General features: G+C 43.7%; 2 protein-coding genes across 3 annotated transcripts in view; one reads left to right on the forward strand and one right to left on the reverse strand.

Annotated features, from left to right (window-relative positions):
* The window catches only part of PHF20L1 (PHD finger protein 20 like 1), a 100295-nt gene extending 95545 nt beyond the window's left edge, over nt 1-4750 (reverse strand). Inside the window, exon 1 of the mRNA XM_025184904.2 lies at nt 4588-4750. The gene's annotated coding sequence lies outside the window, so the exon portion shown is untranslated. The remainder of the gene's footprint in view (nt 1-4587) is intronic.
* Nucleotides 4751-8630: 3880 nt separating this feature from the next.
* The window catches only part of TMEM71 (transmembrane protein 71), a 28315-nt gene continuing 15938 nt past the window's right edge, over nt 8631-21007 (forward strand). The window contains exons 1-6 of one of the 2 annotated variants that reach the window (XM_006123547.4): nt 8631-8928; nt 10507-10566; nt 11674-11754; nt 14302-14362; nt 17187-17399; nt 20491-20663. In XM_006123547.4, the coding sequence (XP_006123609.2) occupies nt 11715-11754; nt 14302-14362; nt 17187-17399; nt 20491-20663 (487 nt within the window). In that variant the 5' untranslated portion in view covers nt 8631-8928; nt 10507-10566; nt 11674-11714. The remainder of the gene's footprint in view (nt 8929-10506; nt 10567-11673; nt 11755-14301; nt 14363-17186; nt 17400-20490; nt 20664-21007) is intronic. The other variant, XM_006123546.4, reaches the window with a different exon arrangement.

The raw sequence follows: 21007 nt of genomic DNA on the forward strand, positions 1-21007 counted from the left end.
CTAAGATCCAGTGATAAGTGCATCTTATAAATCAGTCTCCTTATTGAGTAAGCATTACAAAATGTTCACAAGAACTACAGCTTTAAGGCTAGAGAAAGTGTCAGTGAAAATTAACAGTTTAGATGTGAGTTTTAAAAGCAGGGAAGAAATTACTAGCTGACAATAGCAAGTCTAGTTGAAAAGGGAAACAATCACTCTGTAACTATGTATCCAGGGAGATTAAAATGTAACAATAAACCTGTACCTAGGAGCAACCCCATTGGGCCACCTCTGTGACAGGGCTGGAAGGGGCAGCCACAGCAGCCCCCACTGTGGGGCTGGCAGCTGTGGCAGCAACTTCATTCCCCACAAGGGGCTAGGAGCTGCAGCAGCAGCCCCCGTGGGGGTGAAGGGTAGGTGGGAGCCGTGGCAGCATCACCCCCATGGAGGGCTGAAAGCAGCCCCTGCCTCCAGGTTCTAGCCCTGCTGGAGAGGCCACCCCACCCACACCCTTTAATCAGTTATACCATTAAACGCAGTGTCAGCGCTACATTTAACCAATTAAATGGGATTTTACATCCCTAGTCTCATGCCCCTCCCAGAAATGGCCAGCACATCCCTGCGGCCCCTAGCCTGGGAGGCAAGCAGAGGGTCTTCACACATTGCCCCCGCCCCAAGCACTGATTCCAAATCATGGCCAATGGGAGCTGCAGGGGTAGCCCCTTCAGGCAGGGACAGTGAGAAGAGCCTTCTGGCCCCTCTCCAGGAGCCACAGGGCTGTGCTAGTCATTTTTGAGAGCAACGCGAGACCATGACAGGCAGGGAGCCTGCCTTAGCCCCCTGCACCACCCCGAAAGCACTGCTTGGCTGGAGCCCTCACCCCAACCTCCTTCCTCAGCCCTGATTTCCCTGCCAGAGCCAGCACCCCACACCTCCTCCCACACTCTAGACCCCCTGCCTCAGCCTTGAGCCCATTCTGGTACCCAATCTCCCTTCAGAGACTGCATCTTGCACCCCTCCTGCATTCTACCCACTTTGCCAGCCCTGAACTCCCTCCCAAAGCCATCACTCAACCGCCCACACCCAAATCCCCTGCCCCAGTTGAGTCTCCTCTTGCAGCTGCCAACCCAGACCTCTTCCAGCATCCCTAGCACCCTCCCATACCCCAACCGACTACCCCAAACCTGAGCCCCCACTTACACCTAAACTCCCTGCCAGTGCCCACATCCTGCACCCAGGCCCGCTGACAAGGGGGAGGGGTAAATAGGGCAATTGCCCTGGGGCCAGCTGATTCAAAGGAGACTGTGGCTCCAACTGCCACCACTGCTACTGCAGCAGCAGTCATGGCCAGAGCCCTGGGACCTTTACATTGCTGCCGAAGCACCGCTCTGTGAGCTCTGCGTGGCTCTGAGGGTTGTGGGGCCCCAACACCACTCTCTGGATGACGCTGAGGGCCGGCTGCCCTTGGCCACACCCCTTCTGCCCAAGGCCCCACCCCTTCCAGGAGCTCAGAGCCACCCCCCACATACCTTGCCAGGGGCCCCGCAGAAGCTGTCAGTACCCATGCCTGCACCCCACCCACCTGCCCCAGGCTTAGACCAGAGTCCCCTCCCGCACTCCGAACTCCTCACCCCATCCTATGGAGAGTGAGTGAGGATGGGGGAGAGTAAATGAAGGAGGGTTGGAGACCGAGGGAGTGGGACTGGAGCCTCTGGGAAGGGGCAGAGCAGGGGGTGAGGAAAGGGTGTTTGGGTTTATGTGATAACACAGTAGAGAAACCTATTTAGAGTACATACCCTCTGCTCCCCCATTCACAGGTACACATTTTGCCATTACCATAACTCCATCACAGTCTGCTATAACTCTGCCCCCTTAGCCCATCTTTCTCCACACACCCATTACCAATCTACCCTTTCCCAACACTCATGGGGTATGTCTACACTACCCTCCTAGTTCGAACTAGGAGGGTAATGTAGGCATATCGCACTTGCAAATGAAGCCCGGGATTTGAATTTCCCGGGCTTCATTTGCATAAACTGGGCGCCGCCATTTTTAAATCCCTGCTCGTTCGAACCCCGTGCCGCGCGGCTACACGCGGCACGAACTAGGTAGTTCGGACTAGGCTTCCTAGTCCGAACTACCGTTACTCCTCATTCCACTAGTTCGTGCCACGTGTAGCCGCGCGGCACGGGGTTCGAACGAGCAGGGATTTAAAAATGGCGGCGCCCAGTTTATGCAAATGAAGCCCGGGAAATTCAAATCCCGGGCTTCATTTGCAAGTGCGGTATGCCTACATTACCCCGCTAGTTCGAACTAGCGGGGTAGTGTAGACATACCCTTAGTTTGATATTGGTGTGTTGTGTTAAAACAGGGTAGTCTGGTAAAGTGGTGGTAGGTATCCGACATTACAAGAGGGACATATTTGTGGTTGCAGTTCATGGACTATGGTATACTGCTGTGTGTCTGTGGGAGGAGGACAGGATATGTACCACTCAATGTCATAATCTTTGGTTTTCTTGCTTTTGTGGTTTTGTGTCAGATATGTTGTGTGTGAAGAGCCCTGTTATAGCTTCATCACAGAGCTTTTCATATACCGAGTTCCTCTTTTTTATTGCTTAAACAAAGGGTGGCCTTGCAAGTGTCAGGTGGTTTGGGGGCACCCTGAGGAATAAAAATGTAGCTGTGTCTAATCCTTCTTCTATTGTATGTACCTGCTCATGAAACTGTTCTCTCCTGTGCCTGCAATTGGACATAAAATGCTTCCCAGTCTATATGGCTGTGTCTAGACTGGCCAGTTTTACCAGAAAATCAGCCGCTTTTCCGGAAAAAATTGCCAGCTGTCTACACTGGCCACTTGAATTTCTGCAAAAGCACTGACTTCCTACTGTAAGAAATCAGTGCTTTCTGCAGAAATGCTATGCTGCTCCCGTTCAGGCAAAAGTCCCTTTTGCGCAAAAATTTTGCACAAAAGGGCCAGTGTAGACAGCTGAGATTTGTTTTCCACAAAAACCCCTGATCGCGAAAATGGTGATCAGGGCTTTTTTGCGCAAAAGCGCGTCTAGATTGGCCATGGACACTTTTCCGCAAAAAGTGCTTTTGCAGAAAAGCGTCCGTGCCAATCTAGACACTCTTTTCCGAAAATGCTTTTAACGGAAAACTTTTCCGTTAAAAGCATTTCCGGAAAATCATGCCAGTCTAGACGTAGCCTATATGTATGTATTTTAGAGTGCATCTGTCTGTGAGTCTGTTTATGAATTTGTTCAAGAACTCCATCTAATCCGTAAGAGCTAGGACCACTAAATTTAATATGCAGATTCCTCTTACCCTAACTCCTCCTGGAAGGAGTCACCGCCAGAGCGGTACCACCCTCACCATCATGAGTGGCCCCAGTAAACCCCCCCACCTCACAGCCCCCCTGTACTGAGCCCTCTGCTATGAGTCCTGCACCTCCCACCTGCCTTGACTTCACCCACTCCCCATGCTTTGAGCCCCCCCATACCTTCTAACCCTTTGCCCTTAGACCACCTACTCCTTGCCCCTCCTTATGCCAGAACTCTCATTCCAGCCATAATATTCTTTCATTTTTGAAAAATACAATACTTGAAATAATTGCATATTTTTCATTTATTTAAAAAAAAAAGAAATTCCTTCAGTTACAGACCCGAGTGACACCAAGTAGCTCTGCTAGTCTTACTAAATATTTTAGCAATGTGCCCTTGTCTGTCTGTCCATCCATTTGTGAATCCGTTTGTACAAGAATTCCTCCTAATCAGAAAGAGCTAGGACCATCAAATTTGGTATGCCGCTTCCTCTTATCAAAACTTATTTGAATTAAGGACCCGAGCAACTCCAGGTAAATCTACTTATGGTATAAAATCAGACAGAAAAGCACAACTTTTCAGGAAGAAGGGCTTAGATATGAGCAAGCACAAAAAGTGTATGCATCAGCAATCCTTGCCACATTCATTATTGTATATGGAAGTTAAAGGCTAACATTGACCCTAAATCCAGATAATTTATTTAAAAAAACTTTTTGATGGGTGGCCACTCCAAGGTTTGGTAAGTGGTCAAAGCTGCTCTTTTTTATGGAGGGGGTATAGGGGTTCTTCTGTGCCCCCTCACCATCATGTCTCCACATGAGAGGACACCTCATGTTACACACTGCTGCTAGTAACGCTCACACACAAATCCTCACAACTCCCCAACCTCCTCCGCAATGGGGCAGGTAAGAGAGGATTGTAATGCCCAACTGACATTAGGATCAGGAACTGCTCAGAGCCAACCAATGCAGAGAAGCAGAACAATTTCCCTGTCAGATGATTGGTTCTGGTTCATTTACTGGGCCTTAAAGAGAACAACAAAGTCCTGCATCCTCCCTGTCACTAGCCTCCCAGCTCATCCAATCAGCATTGAGACTCTGAGGGGCAGGAAGCTTTGGGAAAGGGAAATGAAAAAGACAAATTCCAATATTCTCTATGATAACAACGGACAAAGGCCTTGATGGGAAAATAATTCTCCCAATGTAACTAAGTGTTTCCCATGTCTTGCATTTGGTCAGCACCAGGTGGATCAGGCTGCACTGGCACCCAGCCTCTCACAGGCTCTTACCTTCTCCACAGGGACGTCTGTCTTCTAGCTCAGTTAGTTCTGGGAAAGCAGAACATTCCAAAGAGGTTCCTCCTCGTGCTCACATTCGTTATCCTGAATCCTTTCTCAGACCTCCAGGGCAGACCTCAAGATGGAGATTCCCTGCAGCAAAGTCATGGAGCTCTCTGAGACTGGCCCTGCCCTGCAGCCTGTGCTACCTGGCCATTATCATGGACTCTTTGTGAGGTCACCACCTCCCAATGTCCGTTAGCCAATAAGCTGAGGCTATGCAAAAGGATTTATGATGTCATTGCCATGCCCACACCTGTACTGTAGAGCTAATGTCCTACCCTAGTTAGACCAGAAGAGACAATGTGATCATCTAATCCAAGGGTGGGCAATAATTTTTGGAGGGAAGCCACTTCATGAAATTTGATAAGTGGTCGCTGGCCAATTCTGGAACCCCTGGAAGGGGTAGGGCCTTGGGCAGAAGGGATGGGGCTGTGGGCTACAGAAAGAGACAAAGAGAGTTTGTGAGTGTGAGACACTTTGTGTGTGAGAGATTTTGTGACACAGATTGAGTGTGTGTGGCAGTATGTTTGTGACAGTGACTGTGTATGTGGCACAGAGACTGTGTCACAGACTGCAAATATGTGACAGTGACACAGAGTCTGTGGGTGCTGTCTGCTGCTGGGAAAGTTTCTGAGAGAAGCCATGCTCTGTTTCTTTAAGAGAAAACTGTCCTGCTCTGTTATCTCCTTCCCCCAGCCTCTGCACTCCTCTGAGTCACTTACTATGCACTTCATATTGGAACAGCTCCTCTAACTGTGTCTTAGAATCATAGAATCATAGAACACTAGAACTGGAAGGGACCTCGAGAGATCATCAAGTCCAGTCCCCTGCCTCATGGCAGAGCCAAGCACCGTCTAGATCATCCCTGATACATGTCTATCTAACCTGCTCTCAAATATCTCCAGTGATGGAGATTTCACAATCTCCCTAGGCAACTTATTCCAGTGTTTAACCACCTTTACAGCAAGGAACTTTTCCCTAATGTGCAACCTAAACCTCCCTTGCTGCAGTTTAAACCCATTGCTTCTTGTTCTATCTTCAGATGCCAAGGAGAACAATTTCCCCCCCTCCTCCCTGTGACACCCTTTTAGATACCTGAAAACCGTTATCATGTCCCCGCTTAGTATTCTCTTTTCCGAACTAAACAAGCCCAATTCCTTCAGTCTTACCTCATAGCTCATGTTTTCTTCACCTTTAATAATTTTTGTTGCTATTCTCTGGACATTCTCCAAGTACTTCACATCACTCTTGAAATGTAGTGGCCAGAACTGGACACAATACTCCAGTTGAGGTCTAATCAATGCAGAGTAGAGCAGAAGAATGACTTCTCGTGTCTTGCTCATAGTACTCCTGTGAATACATCCCAGAATATTGTTTGCTTTTTTTGCAACAGTGTCACACTGTTGACTCATATCTAGCTTGTGGTACACTATAACCCCTAGATCACTTTCTGCAGTACTCCTTCCTAGAAAGTCACTTCCCATTCTGTATGTGTGAAACTGATCGTTCCTTCCTAAATAACAGTACCCTGCATTTTTCCTTATTAAACTTCATTTTATTTACCTCAGACCATTTCTCCAGTTTGTCTAGATCGTTTTGAATTATGACCCAATCCTCCAAAGCACTTGCAACCCCTCCCAGCTTGGTATCATCTGTAACCTTAATAAGTATACTCTCTATGCCATCATCTAAATCGTTGAAGATATTGAACAGAAGCGGACCCAAAACAGACCTCTGCGGAACCCCATTTGTTATGCCCTTCCAGCATGACTGTGAACCGTTGAAAAATACTCCCTGAGTCTACGTCTAAACTACAAAGAATTTTCGAAAGAGGATATGCAAATTCCATGGGAATTTGCATTTCTTCCTCAGATCACATTTTCAAAAGAGGATCTTTCAAAAATTAAAGTAGTCTGGATGAGGGTTTTTTTAGAAAAAAAAAACCTTTTTCAAAAAAAATGTTTTTCCTAAAAAAAGGGAGGTTTAAGTGGTTTTTTCGAAAAAGGATTGTTGTTTTTTTTTAAAAAAACCCACACATCCAGACTACTTTCAAGGTGTAACAGTGCACCTTTAACACAAGCAGATGTGTATTTTTAATACATTCGTGGTTAGTATAATCATAATAAAGACATATTATTACTTGTGATTTTATTGGTGTTTGAGTCTGCATGTGTGTGTTCCTCCTCTCGAGACATTTTTAGCAGGTTTTATGTCAATCTGGAGTCTCATATTTTTAAATGTGTATATATATTTGTATTGTGTTTTAAAAATTTTGTAAGACGCCTCAAATATTTTAAATAGAGAGGCGGGGTAAAAATATTGTAAATGAATGAATGAATGCATGAGTAAATAAATAAATAAATAAAATAATTCGGAAGAAAAGACACTCAGATCAAAATAGATAATTATTTCCTTTGTCTTGTTCCACTTATGAAGTTTTCATGCTGCTGGTGGGGTTTTATTTAGACTGTTGCAAATGTCATGCAACAATGAAAGTGTTACTCATGTTGTGCCAAATTCAATCATTGGGGTAAATCCACTGAAGTCAAGGAAGTTTCACCAAGAATGAATTTAGCCCTCAGTTTTTAATATGGAGTGGAACCGAAGGGTCATAAGTAAAACGTTTCAGATGGGTGAGGCAATAATAACATTATTTTGCAATAACCAGCACCAGATTACTGCTGTTTTATTTTTAACTCAGCAGCTTGCTTTCATTTATTGTGAGTACATCTACAGAAGGCAATTTTTCACCTTCTTCGTCAAGATACGATGTCAGATATTACACATTTGTCTGTTTTGTAGTACTAGTACATAATATCCTTCTGGCTGTGATACAGAAAGTCATAGGAGTCAGAGACAGAAAATATTTATCAGGTCATTTTTTTTCTTCTGCCTGAATAGGACTGTCCTCATGCAACAATGTAATTTGAAATGACAGAAGTGGGAGGCAAAGAGGGTGGTTGCCCCGGGGCACAGTAATTCAAAGGGGCCCAGGTCTCCCAGCCACCACCATCTACTGTGGCAACCATGAAAATCAGAACCTTAGGCCCTCTAAATTGCTACCTGAAGCACCGTGCTGTGCACTTCAGGTGGCATGGACAGCTGGCTGCCTCCAGCCCTGCCCCTTCTGCCCACGGCTTTGCCCCTTCTAGGAGTGTGGAGTCCTCCCTCCCTCCCCCCCAGAGGCCTGCAGAGGCTGTCAGCACCCTGAGTGCTGGGATTTCCCTTTGGAGACTATTCTACAGTCCAATAATGCTCACTGTTAGAACTAGTCATTCAGACTAAATATATTTCAGTAGGAATTAGCAGTGTTCTTCTCTCGTTTTATGTATCATGAAAGTGTAGTGGCTATGGAATCGATTTTAAATGTGTCACTGGTCCTATTTATTTCATCCTCCAATGTACTTTTACCTCTAATCATTGCATAACTTGATTATGATCAGCCAAGCAGTGTGGCTACTGGAAAATAACTGACCTGCTACTGAACGATGAAATATTAACAGATGTTTCCTCTGTACAGTGGTGATCTTGGATGGATTTTGTTAACATTCAGAGATTTTGGTGGGGGAAGAATTAAGATAGGATTATTTTAGACATAGTGATGCAATCAAAGCCTTAACATCTCACAACATTAGTGGTACGCTAAGTGAGATGACTGTAAAGTATACTGACTCATAGCTGTATCAGATTTATAAGTAAAAGATATGCTACGAAGTTCCATCAGTTGTTTTTAAAAGCATCACAGACAAGGTGCTGGTTTTGTGCCCCCTGATATAAATACACACTAGACTGTTATTTAAGCTGGCATATCTTGCTTTTGGCAACCCCCTGCAGGGTTGTTCTCTTGCCTAATCTTAATCTTCAATTTACTCTTCAAAATGATGTGAGGCTACTTAACAGGAAGAATGACCTCATTCTGCCTCTTTACTTCTGATTGCACAGTCTGTTTTCAAAAGGAAACAAGGGGCTTTATAGACCTGCCTTTTCGAAGAACTCTCGGAGCTATTCTGTTCCAGGAAGCTGCATAAGGAGCAATCTACACTTGCATTTTTGATTTCTGACTCTCTTGATGAAAAATTTCTTGCATAAGTTTGTTAATTGTGAAATGGCTTTTCCAGGTTTGGAAGATTTCACACATGATGATGTTTTATTACTTTGATCAACAGAGGAATAACTAAGCCCTGGATTTCTCCATTCCAATCAACTTTTTAGGAAGCTTTATGTTTCTTTGAATGCTTTCATCACTACCAGCAAAGATAAGAGACTAAAATACCCTTCAAGAAGTGACATGTATGAATACAATTATTTCTCATAGACATTATTGTATTTCAAAAGATAAGAGAGTAATATTTGTTATCTGAATAGGGTTAAATACTTGGGCTTAAATAATTTAACTGCTAATGATGGGTTTTGTTATGTACTGAGGTAAATATTTATCGTGTACAGTGCAACATGTGTAAGGTATTGGCTAGCTACCATTTGAGGGACTCATTGCTTTAAGGACCAGTTTGAGTATCACCAAGGAAAGTGATTACAGTAAATTGTTTTGGACTGTGCTCATTTATGTACATTCTGAGTAGAAAGAAGCTTTCGTGCTTACATTTTAGTGATTTTAATTTCAGAACTAGGCAGTGTTGTAGACTCAAACTTTTATTTGAATAACAAATAGACTAGTAGCACCTTAAAGACTAACAAAACATGGTATCATGAGCTTTCGAGGGCACAACCCACTTCTTCAGATGATTGCCATAAAATGTTACTACCTTGCCTATAGCTTTGTTTCATTCTCTGTTAGGTTGTTTGATCATATTTTGCCTTTGTCATGTATATTTTTAAAATATTTTTGGTGAACTTCAGGCCTCATTTTAACATGCCGTGGGTCACAAATATTACTTACTATTAAGTATTAATTAAAGTAATTGCAAAGAGGCAATTGATATGCTTTGTTCTGATTTAGTTACCTTATTACAATAGTTTAGGAAACTGTACTAGAAGAGCACAGTCATGAATAGTTACTTGGCAGAATTTGATTTTTTTTTAGGGAATAACATTAATTTTTATTTTACAGGCAAGGTGGGTGAGTTTGTATCTTTTATTGGACCAACTTCTTTTGGTGAGAGAAACAAGCTTGGTCCAATAAAACAGACCAAACAGAAGATGGTCTCATAAAAGATACCATTTCACATGCCTTGTCTCACTAATATCCTGGAACTAGCATGACTACAACTACACATCATACAAGTATTTATTTTAAGCATTTGTTAGAATTTTTGTCTATTTACATTTTCAGTTGCATGAAATTATGCTTTAAAGTGTTTTTTCTATTATTTAAATGTTCAGTTGTGAGAAATTATAGGGGGACTCACACCATGGGAGGGCAGATAATTATTTACTTGATAGTAGACTGTGAGATTCAATAAATTAAAGCTTTATAACCATTAAAACACAAATTATCAACATCAGGAAATATACAAAGTAAACATCCTGAAGTCATATGCTAATCAGTTCTCAAGCAGCATATTTCTTACTTCGCCTATCTGTAAATTTGGCTTTTTATCAATGAAAATATTTTTTCATTAGCATGCATTACAGTAAAGTCAGTGTTTACTGATATTCACAGATAAAAATCTAATCCTTTCAAGCCTAACAATAAATAAAAGCGAGACTGTATAAAGTGCTGTCTGCAAAATGAAATGCACATATTTTCTCCAATGTTTTCAAGACCTTGGGGATTCAATTCTGTTTAAAATCATAGCACAGAAATCACAAATACTCCTAAACTGTTCATGAAGATGTGTATAAATGGGAGAAATACATCACATTTCCACTAATCTGTATCCTGCATCTCCCTCACATCGTATCCTAAAGGGATTTGCTGCCAGCTGTTCAACACCTATGTTTCCTCTCAAGTTGTCCTGGATCTCAGAGGTGGGTGATGTGATACCTACATATAACCATAGTCACATGAGTAATTTTATTGAAACTACTCATATTCATAAATTACTCACAGGCCTAAGGGTTTACAGGGTAGATGCCATAGATTTTATACCACTTTATAAAGTACATTGTGATTTTTTCTAAAGCAAGGCATTAGACACATGTAAGATATTATATATAAACTTTCTCATTTTATTTGACATAACAGTGATGCAAAAGCATATAATTGAGAAAATAAAGAAAGTGCTTTAGTGCACATAGGACATTTGTAAGTCTATCTATACTGTACATCAAAGTTCCCTCTATTTTTTCCATCCATGTGTGGAATAAGTTTTATGTACACCAAGGCATGTGTGGATGTGCACCACCAGTATTAATTTATGTTGCAGTTGTGGACACTGTGGGCTCTCTGCAAATCAGATGGGTGGAATTTTTATCTCTCCTGGGTGACTGCCAAAGTGCTCAGTTTACAGGGAATGTTGCTGTACATCAGGGGTGGGAAACCTCAGGCCTGGGGGTCGGGCGTGGCCCCTGGCTTGCCTGAGTCTGGCCCCCAAGGTTTAAAGCCCCCCTAGCATTGAGGAGCCTGCGCTGTTGCTCCAGCCCCCCTGCTGCTTCACTGCAGGGCTGAAGCACACTAAATCTATTAGGCTGGACCCCCTAGGCTCTGGTGGGCAAGGGGAATGTGGTAAGTGTCTTTCGTCTTTCTCTTCAGTTGGGGGCCAAGTCAGTGAGGGGTTTTTTTTTCACTTGTGTGTGAACCCTGACTGATTTTTCTGTGGTTCAGTGGCCCCCAGCCCAGAAAAGATTCCCCATTTCTGCTGTACATCATGGATTTAAGTATTAGAGAAGAGATCACAGTTGCAGATTGCAAAAAGGGTCTAAGACTGACCAAATCAAGTTTGGGCCTGGGCCTGCAGGCCCTATTCAAAGACATGTACTCTTGAAATCTATGAGCTATCTGCCTGAAAGAATGGCAGGATCAGACTCACATTTCATGGAATACAACATAATTAGTAATGTAATGTCCATTCCTGATTATGCCCCCCCACTCTCCGTTTTCAATAAATATTAACTTTCCTTTAAAATCTCTTGCAGATAATCTGTGAGGCATGTAGCTCCAGACAGGCCTGTTCAAGATGTATCGAATCTCCCACCTAATGTCAACATCAGCAGCAAGTAAATGTGCAAACATTTCTTTGGTCTTTCTGAACTGGGATTTTGTCATTTGGGGTTTATACTGGAATCTACTAGCCAACTGTCAGGGATTATGTCCTTACACATCAGAGAATGCCTTCTAATGTGAATATGAACTTCTTCTTTTGAATATAATATTTCCCCATTGATTGAAAAGTAAAGATTTTGCAGGCTTTCTCTATAAAATTATAAAGAAGAGAATATTGGTGCAGTCACTTATGCATGTAAAATGCAATTCTGTAGTGTGTAAAATTGTATAAAGATGGAAAACACTATTCCATGCAAACAGATAAGTGATAGGCTGATAATTGCCATTCAATGTGGTTGCACTCCTAACAAGAGCCTTGTCCAGGTGCCTTTTCCCCCCCAAATGTCCCTCTCCATTCTTCACACATCCATGAGCCCCACTCCCATCTCTAGACCTATGTTTTGGGGATGTTCTTAATTGGGCTCAGGTGGGCAAGACTTCTGGTCTGTAACCCCCTATTCCTGCTCATCCCAGGAATAGGCGTAACACTGACAGGTGGAACCTAACCAGGGACCTCTGGCACTTAGTGTATGAGCCTCTACAGCTTGAGCTAAAAGCCAGCTGGCTCTCAGCTACGGCTGTAGACCACACTCACTGGCTGTGTCTAGACTGCATCCCTTTTCCATAAAAGGGATGCAAATTAGACACATTGCAATTGCAAATGAATCGGGGATTTAAATCCCCCCCACTTCATTTGCATAAACACGGCTGCCGCTTTTTTCCGGCTCGGAGCTTTGCCGGAAAAAGATCCCTTATGCCTCTTTAAAAAAGGAATAAGGGATCTTTCGGAAAAGGCTTTATTTGCCCAAAGATCCCCGTCTAGACTGGCGCTTTTTGCCGGCAAAGCTCTGAGCAGGAAAAAAGCGGCAGTCATGTTTATGCAAATGAAGCGGGGGGGGGGGAGGAATTTAAATCCCCGCTTCATTTGCAATTGCGATGTGTCTAATTTGCATCCCTTTTACGGAAAAGGGATGCAGTCTAGACACAGCCACTCTGCTTCTCTGTAAGCGGTCTAAGTGCTACTAAGTGGACTAGTACACTATACCCATTAAGTGTGTGGATTATATAGGCATAGGGAATCTGAGGTGTTTGGGGGATTCACGTCCTCTTGCTCCACCAGGACCTTCAAAGTATGATAGTATGGGCGGGCCTCCCACCTCCTGATCTTCCCCTGGATAACTTCCTACCCAAAGTGTTTGGTTCTAGGCTGCTGTTTGATTCTAGTCCTATGCTCCAAACCCCAGAGTTTGCCACTGCACACAATTATCCCTATCTCTGGAGTGATGCCTCCTAGGAGGGGTAAAAAGACTCACAGCTGGAGCTCCTCAGCAGGTGCTCCTTCTCCTTCTGTCTTAGGTCAAAGCTCCTGGAAATGACTTTTCACCTCTCCACTCCCTCGGCTGCTGAAATTTTTTTACTCTATGCTTGGCAGTACAAGATGGACAGAGCTCTCCTAGCCCAATATTGCTCCAGCCTTTTCCCTGTCTTGGCTGTTGTGAGGCGTTTGTAAACCCCATTACAGACTCAGACCTCTTAATTACCTGACCCTTGCGACACTGAACAAGGACGTTGCAGGTTTGAGCCTTGACAAAACATCGAAATCCAACTTGCTAGATGTTCTCAGAATCCTGTAATCAGCCATTATCCTCAAATTTTTGCCATTGTTGCCAGAGCTGCTCCTCATCTGCAGATGCCTTTTTGCTTGATACATTAGAATGGTAATGGTTTAGCCCTTTAATGAGACCATGTAATTGATACAGGAGAACCTGAGCCCTGCTGGTACAGCCTGAACCTCTCTAGTCCAGCATCCTCAGGACCTGAGCAGTGCTGAGCCAGAGAATTTTCTGAACCACAGGAGGTCAATATTGGCTAGCAGCATTACCAACACTTCTACTGCTTACAGGACTGTTGAAAGACATTTGGGGTAAATTTGAGCTAAATATCAGCAGAATATTAATAGCCAGGTTTGGTGGCTGTAAACAAACCTTTTGGAATTGTGGGAAACTTGGCCACATCAATAAGTGGACATGTGGCTAACTAAAATCATGCTGGACCACGGATGCTACCGAAACAGAGAGTGCCAGGCTAGAGAGATTCAACCTGTAGAATCAAGTAAGTGAGTTGTTCATGAAGTGTGAAAACTTTAGAAAGATGCCATTAAAAGTGCTGGACATATTCCCTTGTATGTGCCTGTATTTACTTCCCACAGGATATTAAAATGTGTAGTACATTCATACTTGGATTATTGACTGTAATCAGCTTTGATTTGTGCTACTCTTCTGGGGATGATGCTGTACAAGTCTAAATTATATGATGTTTCTTTTTATCTATCCATCATCACTCTGTTTTCTTTCCTTTAGTTTGTCTTTTCCTAATTTTCTCCTCCTTTTTGCATCTTTCAATTTAAATGAAAACCATTTAGTGGGTATAACTATCGCTTGGAATGCCTATGTAATGAGTCTGTGATGGGACTTCTCTCTATCTGGTCTTTGTCTCAACAGGTTCCTCGGTGTCTGATAAAGAGCCCAAGCCAAGTCTGTCCCCTGAACACATTTTGCCAAGGTATGAAGTAACACTATTCTTTATTTCATTTTATTTTTCCTTTGTGTTTGAAAATAATTTCTATAATTTTGATTTAAACAATTTCTAATTACGGTGCTATTCATACACTAAAGCATAGTCACATTGCATCTCATAAATATCACTATGCTGCAATCTATGGCCACTTGAAACTTTAAAGCTGCATTTGGCATAGAATTCATACTCCTGCTTGAAAAGCACAGGCCTCAACCACTTGAACTAAAGCAGAATCCCCATGGAGTATCTGTAGCATACCGCTGATAACAATTGTTCATTTCAAATTATGTACAACAAAGGGCAAGGTGGGGAGAGATAGCTTAGTGGTTTGAGCATTGGCCTGCTAAACCCAGGGTTGTGAGTTCAATCCTTGTGGAGGCCATTTGGGGCAAAAATGTGTCAGGGATGGTATGTGGTCCTGCTGTGAAGGCAGGGGACTGGACTTGATGACCTTTCAAGGTCCCTTCCAGTTCTAGGAGATTAGCAAAAATGTCCACTCCTAGGCTATGTCTACATTGCGGGCTTCTTGTACAAGAGCACATCCACACTGCCATGTGCTTTTGTGCAAGAGATATGCTTTTGCACAAGAGCGTCCATGGCAGTGTGGACACTCTCTTGCACAAGAAAGCTCTGATGGTCATTTTAGCCATAGGGGTTTCTTGCGCAAGAAACCCGTTGCCTGTCCATACATGCCTTTTTGTGCAAGAGCTCTTGTGCAAAAAGGCTTATTCTTTATAGAAGGAGGAATAACTCTTGCACAAAAAGCCCTGTGTTCTTATGATTTACTGTACTTTTTCTTGTGCAAGAATGCGCTTTTAGTGTGGATGTTCTGCAAGGTTTTGCACAGAAGCTCTGCAGTGTAGACGTAGACTAAGTCTGTGCATTGCAATACTGTTATCTCCTGTCCATGGTATAGATCTTTGTACAATTATCTATTAAACATCTTTTTCCAGTTTTCAATAACTTGATGAGTTTCCCACCATCTTTGAGGGCAGTTTGTTTGCTGAAAGATCTCTACCTGCTTCTATTAATAATGACAAAGGCTATGTCTAGACTGCAGGCTTCTTTCGGAAGAAGCTTTTCCAGAAGAGATAATCTAAAAAAATTATTCCAAAAGAGAGTGTCTACACAGCAAAAGTGCATTGAAAAAGCGATCTGGTTTTTTGAAAGACAGCGCACACACTGAATGGACACTATCTCACATTTAAGCTGTGATTACTATCGACGGAGTGGCCACCAGGGCACCTGTGCTTTTTCCTCTTTTCTCTTCTTTCGAAAGAGCTCCCTCTTCCCCGTCTACACATTCCTTTTTCCGAAAGAGCTCTTTCGGAAAAAGTCTTGTTCCTTATAGAAAGAGTTTTACCAAAGTCAGAAAAAACCCTCTGTTCTTTTTATTTATTTTTTAAGAACGTGACTGCAGTGTGGACGTAAATCAAGGTTTTTATGAAAAAACGACATTTTTCTGAATAAACTCTGTAGTGTAGACATAGCCAAACATAGATTAGGGTTAATGCCTGATCCTGCAAAGTGCTGAGCACCCTCAAAGCCTAATGTAGTCCATAAGGATTGTGGGTACTCAGCACCTCACAGGATTGGGGTCCAATTCCAAAAACAGAAACATGCTTTATGCCTACCTAACAGTCCTCTTGTATTCCAGTATGAAAAGTAGCTCACTTCTGTCTTAAATACTTGCCTAGTGTGGTGTGTTATTCAACAGTGTTACATTTCACTCCAGAAATAGTTGCATTTCAGTGGTGGGAGAAGTGATCTCTGTGTATAGTTTGTATATCATTTTGTTACAGCTTGTCAGCGAATGGCCTCCTCTATTATTGTGGCCACAGGGTGGCCCTACAAACAGCCCCTTGCCTCAGTTTCCCCCTTCAAGGGGCTTCTTAGACAAACTCCACACAGGCTTTCATGAATCCAATAACAACAACCTGCCTTAGGCTCTGATTTTATTCACAAGAAGTTCACAAATAAACAGACAATCCCAGTCTTAAGCAGGGAACAATCCCTTCTTCTGAGAGCTATGTCTTTCTTCTCTCTGGGCAGCTGGAGAAGGCCTAGCCTGTCTTCTTTGCTTTCTTCCCAAGAGAAAACAAAACTTCCAGTCAGGGCTTTCTACCCAACCCTGTCTTCCAGTGACCCCAGCTGGAGAAGGGACTCACTTCCTGCAGCTTCCTCCCTCTGTCTGTTTCTCCCTGAGCATGCTCCTTTCTCTGAAGCTCCCCATTGCCCTTTATAAGGAATTAGGTGAGCCTTGCTCAGGTGGGCCTCGTTAGTAATCATGGCTGGCTGTCCTCAGGGGTGGGGAACATTTATTGTGTTGGGAACTGCTGACCCACAGAAAAATCAGTTAGGGGCTGCACACAAGTGAGAAACAGAACCCCCTCTCACAAACACTCACTGATGTGGCCCCCCAACTGAGAAGGAGAAAGACTCTCTCCACATTCCCCTCGCACACCAAAACCTAGGGGGGGCTAGGCTAGTAGATTTTGTATGCTCCAGCCCCACAGTGGGGCAGCGGGAGGGTGGGCTGGAGCACCAGCATGGGCCCCCCAATGTTGTGGGGGGAGCCCTGAACCTCAGGGGTCGGATCTAGGCAAGCCGGAGGCCACATCTGGCCCCTGAGCCTTAGGTTCCCCACCCCTGCTCTAATTTACACTTTACATAGCTATATTCTGGGAGCTATTAAAATGAAAAGTGATGTGTACATCTAAAAATATTATCATTCATTTTTAACATTTTTGCTCCTGTGTTAAAGAGAATTGTACAATAACTTAGAGGGTTTTATTTCTTTCCTTTTCAGTTACTCTTATGCCTTTCTGAGTCGTGACACCTCGTATGAATGTTGTTCCATAAACCCTTTGACGGGCTCATTTTTCACATGTCGCCGCAGTCCTCGGCTTCTTACTAACGGCTATTATATTTTGACGGAAGACAGTTTTCTGTCTGATGACGACGGTAATGTAACACTGACCCCATCACAGACCAGTGTTACTTATAAGGAGAAATTAGTTAGGTAAGTGAGTCACACATGTTATATTTAATATCGGGTGTTGGCTTTATAACTCTGGTATCAGAGATTTCAACTTGGCTGTCAGGGCATAACTATAATGCTTAGTACATGGTCATTTTATCTCTGTGCTTCAGTTTTATACCTGGATTTCATATCCTAATAGCAATGGAGCACACCAAGTGATATAATTCTGAGAGACTGGAGTGGTTAAAATCACTTGTTCTTCAGAGCCATGCCTTACAATATTACCCCAAAAGTTTTAAGCACACAGGTGTTACAGAAGCCAAAGTAGCTCAGTTGGGCCAGTGTCAGATTGACAATCTAAAGGTCCCTGGCTCAGTCCTGAGTTTTGGCATGTCTCTCGGGTTAGATAGATGTCTATCAAGGATGCTCTAAACCAGTGTTTCTCAACCTTTCTTTATAAAGTACCCCTTTAAAAAATATAAATACCCCCAGTACCTACAGTTTTCAGATAGCCTGGTCCCCCCTCTCCCCACAGGCTCTGCTATGCAAGGGGAATGTGGGAAGTGTCTTTCTCCTTCTCAGTTGGGGGCCATGTCAGTGAGGGGGTTTTGTGTGCAGCCTCTGACTGATTTTTCTGTGGGTCAGTGGTCCCCGACCCAAAAAAGATTCCCCACACCAGTTTAGACTCTAGATAGTTCTTGGTCCTGCTGTAAGGGACCTCTTTGGGTCCCATCCAGTTCTGTGATTCTATGTTACTCTGCTTGGAGCTCTCCACAGAACATTTAAAAGAGAGATACAGTTGCCCAGAAATTCATGGCTTTTCATTTGTTGATGAAATATCTTCTGTTTCAGAAGAGTGACTTTAATTCTTCCATGCATAAAAGAATGATAAGAGCAACTCCAAAATTAGCTATAACAAAAATATTAATATTTTAGAGAAATTCAAGTTTGTTTATTCCACCTTCAAAATACAGGCAGTCCCCGACTTACGCGGATCCGACTTATGTCGGATCCGCACTTACGAACGGGGCTTTCTCGCCCCGGAGCTCACAGGCAGCGGTCAGCCACCTCGAGCTCCGGGGCGAGAAAAGCTGCTCCCGGTGCCCCTGGTCTGCTGGGGACCATCTCCAGCAGACCAGGGGCATCGGGAGAAAACCCTCAGTCGCAGCGGGTTCCCGCGCTTCTGAGGCTTTGCTTTGGCAAAGCCTCAGAAGCGCGGGGACCCCGCCGCGGCTGCGGGTTTGCTCCCAGTGCCCCTGGTCTGCTGGGGACTGTCTCCAGCAAACCAGGGGCACCGGGAGCAAAGCAGTCCGGTGCCAGAGCAAAGCCTCAGAGGCGAGGCACCCCCCCGCTGTCGCTTTTCTCCCCGTGTCCCTGGTCTGCTGGGGGGGGGCGCTGCTAGTGTGCCCCCCCAGCAGACCAGGCTTTTGTTGTGGACCCTGGGGCAGAGCAGCTGGGACGCTGCCGGTTGGTCCCGCAGCGCCGCTCTGGGCACTACTGGACCAACCCGACAGCACCCCAACTGCTCTGCCCCAGGCGTCCTGATTCAGCCGCTGCTAGTCAGTTTCAGCAGCGGCTGAATCAGGACTCCTGGGGCAGAGCAGCTGGGGTGCAGCTGGGTTGGTCCAGTAGCGCCGAGGAGCGGTGCTACTGGAGCAACCTAGCAGCACCCCAGCTGCTCTGCCCCAGACGTCCCCAAGTCAGCCGTTGCTGAAACTGACCAGCGCTGACTACAGGAAGCCCGAGGCACAGTTGCTCTGCCCCGGGCTTCCTGGAATCAGCGGCTGATCAGTTTCAGCAGCAGCTGACTTGGGGTTCTTAAGTTGAATCTGTATGTAAGTCAGAACTGGCGGTCAGTTTCAGCAGCGGCTGAATCTGGACGCCAGTTCCGACTTACATACAGATTCAACTTAAGAACAAACCTACAGTCCCTATCTTGTACGTAACCCGGGGACTGCCTGTATCATAATTTTCAAAACATTGTAAATGCATCATTTTCAGTGGCTCATTAGGAGTTTTGCCTGAATGAGGACTGAGCAAAAGCTGAATTGTGCTTCAAGAGTTCGTCTAATAAATTAATACTATATTACATATGGAAGGCTCCAAATCATTGTTGCTATAAAAGTGTTTTATGTGATATAGAAATTTCTTTGGAATTTAAATACCCCAGTGCATTTGTGATGAATCTCCTTCTGATGTTCACTAGCAGCTCAAAATTAATTAACACTGTTTCTATGTGTGGATGCCATTCTAGAGAGTTAATTGATGATGGGACACAGGCAGAATAGTAAACCTAAAAACTGTAATTTTTAGAAATTCGGCAAAACAAATGGTTTATCCAAGGAAGAGGGACACTCTGAAGACTGAGAAGTGTTACTGTCCTGCTCCTAACAGGGTATTATGACAGAGAATAAAAAAAATAAATAAAAATATAGGTTCTGTCCTGCACTCTTATTCAGGTAAAATTCCCATATGATTACATATCTGAGGCTACATCTAGACTACAGAGTTTTATTGGAAAAAGGTACGCAAATTGTGCTCCATAATTTGCGTATCTGTTTCCAATTATTTTTTCAGAAGAGGCTTTTCTGAAATTTGGCCCATCTACACTAGGCCAAATTTCGGAAAAGCCTCCTCTTTCGGAAGAGCCTTTCTTCCTTGTGAAACAAGGAAGACAGGGCTTCCGAAAGAGCACATCTGCTCTTCCACAAAAAATGTCGGAAAAGCAGACACATTCCTTGGATGTAACGGAGGTTTTCTGGGATACTTCTGGTATCTCAGAAAAACTCCGTAGTCTAGACATAGCCCGAGGAAGGATTATAAATTTGGTTCCTTAATGTTACAGTGTCTAGTGGTTTTTCATTGAAGGAGCTTAGGATAATTTGAAAACTATTAAACCACAGAACACTCTGGTGAAATATATAAATATTGTTATACCCATTTTACAGATGAAGAAACAGTGGCATTGAGAAATGTAATGACAAGCTCCTGAGCGTACCTTTGGCATATCAAGGAACAGACCCCAGGATGCCTGACTCTTAGGGCTGTAGTCTAACCTTTAGAACATGTTTCCTGTTCTAAAAATAAATGTAGTTTGCCTTTTAAAACATGGGGATTTTTTTCTTTCTAGAATATTCAGGAGGAGGAAGAAAATCCGTCGCTCTCTCACCAGTCTGTTCAGGCTCAGTGCCTCAGATTCATGGCTCAACAGCACTGTCCTTAGCAACATGGATTCTCCTCATGTAGACGAGACTTGGAACGACGGAGATAGTAAACTAGATGTCAATCAGCAATATGGCAATGGTAAGCCCACAGTAACATAACTAACTAGTATATTCTGTGTTAATTGGGCGTGTCTGTTCTTAATGATCATTGTAGGTAGATAATTCCTTGGGATTTTTAGGGTGGGAAGCGGGGGGGCTTTGCTCAAATCAGCATGTGGAGGACAGATCAGAGACAGAATTTTGCAGAGCAAATTGAGCCAGTGACATGAAAAGGTATCAGTATTTGAGCCATGGAGATTTTTGTAACCTAGGCAGGCCTATTGAAATTGACTTTGGGTAGGAAGTCAGTGAAGGTGAGATTTACTCCAATATTAAGTCTGATAATATGGCACTTCTTGTTTTCAGTTTGAGCTTTTTATATTC

Source organism: Pelodiscus sinensis, chromosome 2, assembly GCF_049634645.1.
Source record: "Pelodiscus sinensis isolate JC-2024 chromosome 2, ASM4963464v1, whole genome shotgun sequence".
Lineage (NCBI taxonomy): Eukaryota > Metazoa > Chordata > Testudines > Trionychidae > Pelodiscus > Pelodiscus sinensis.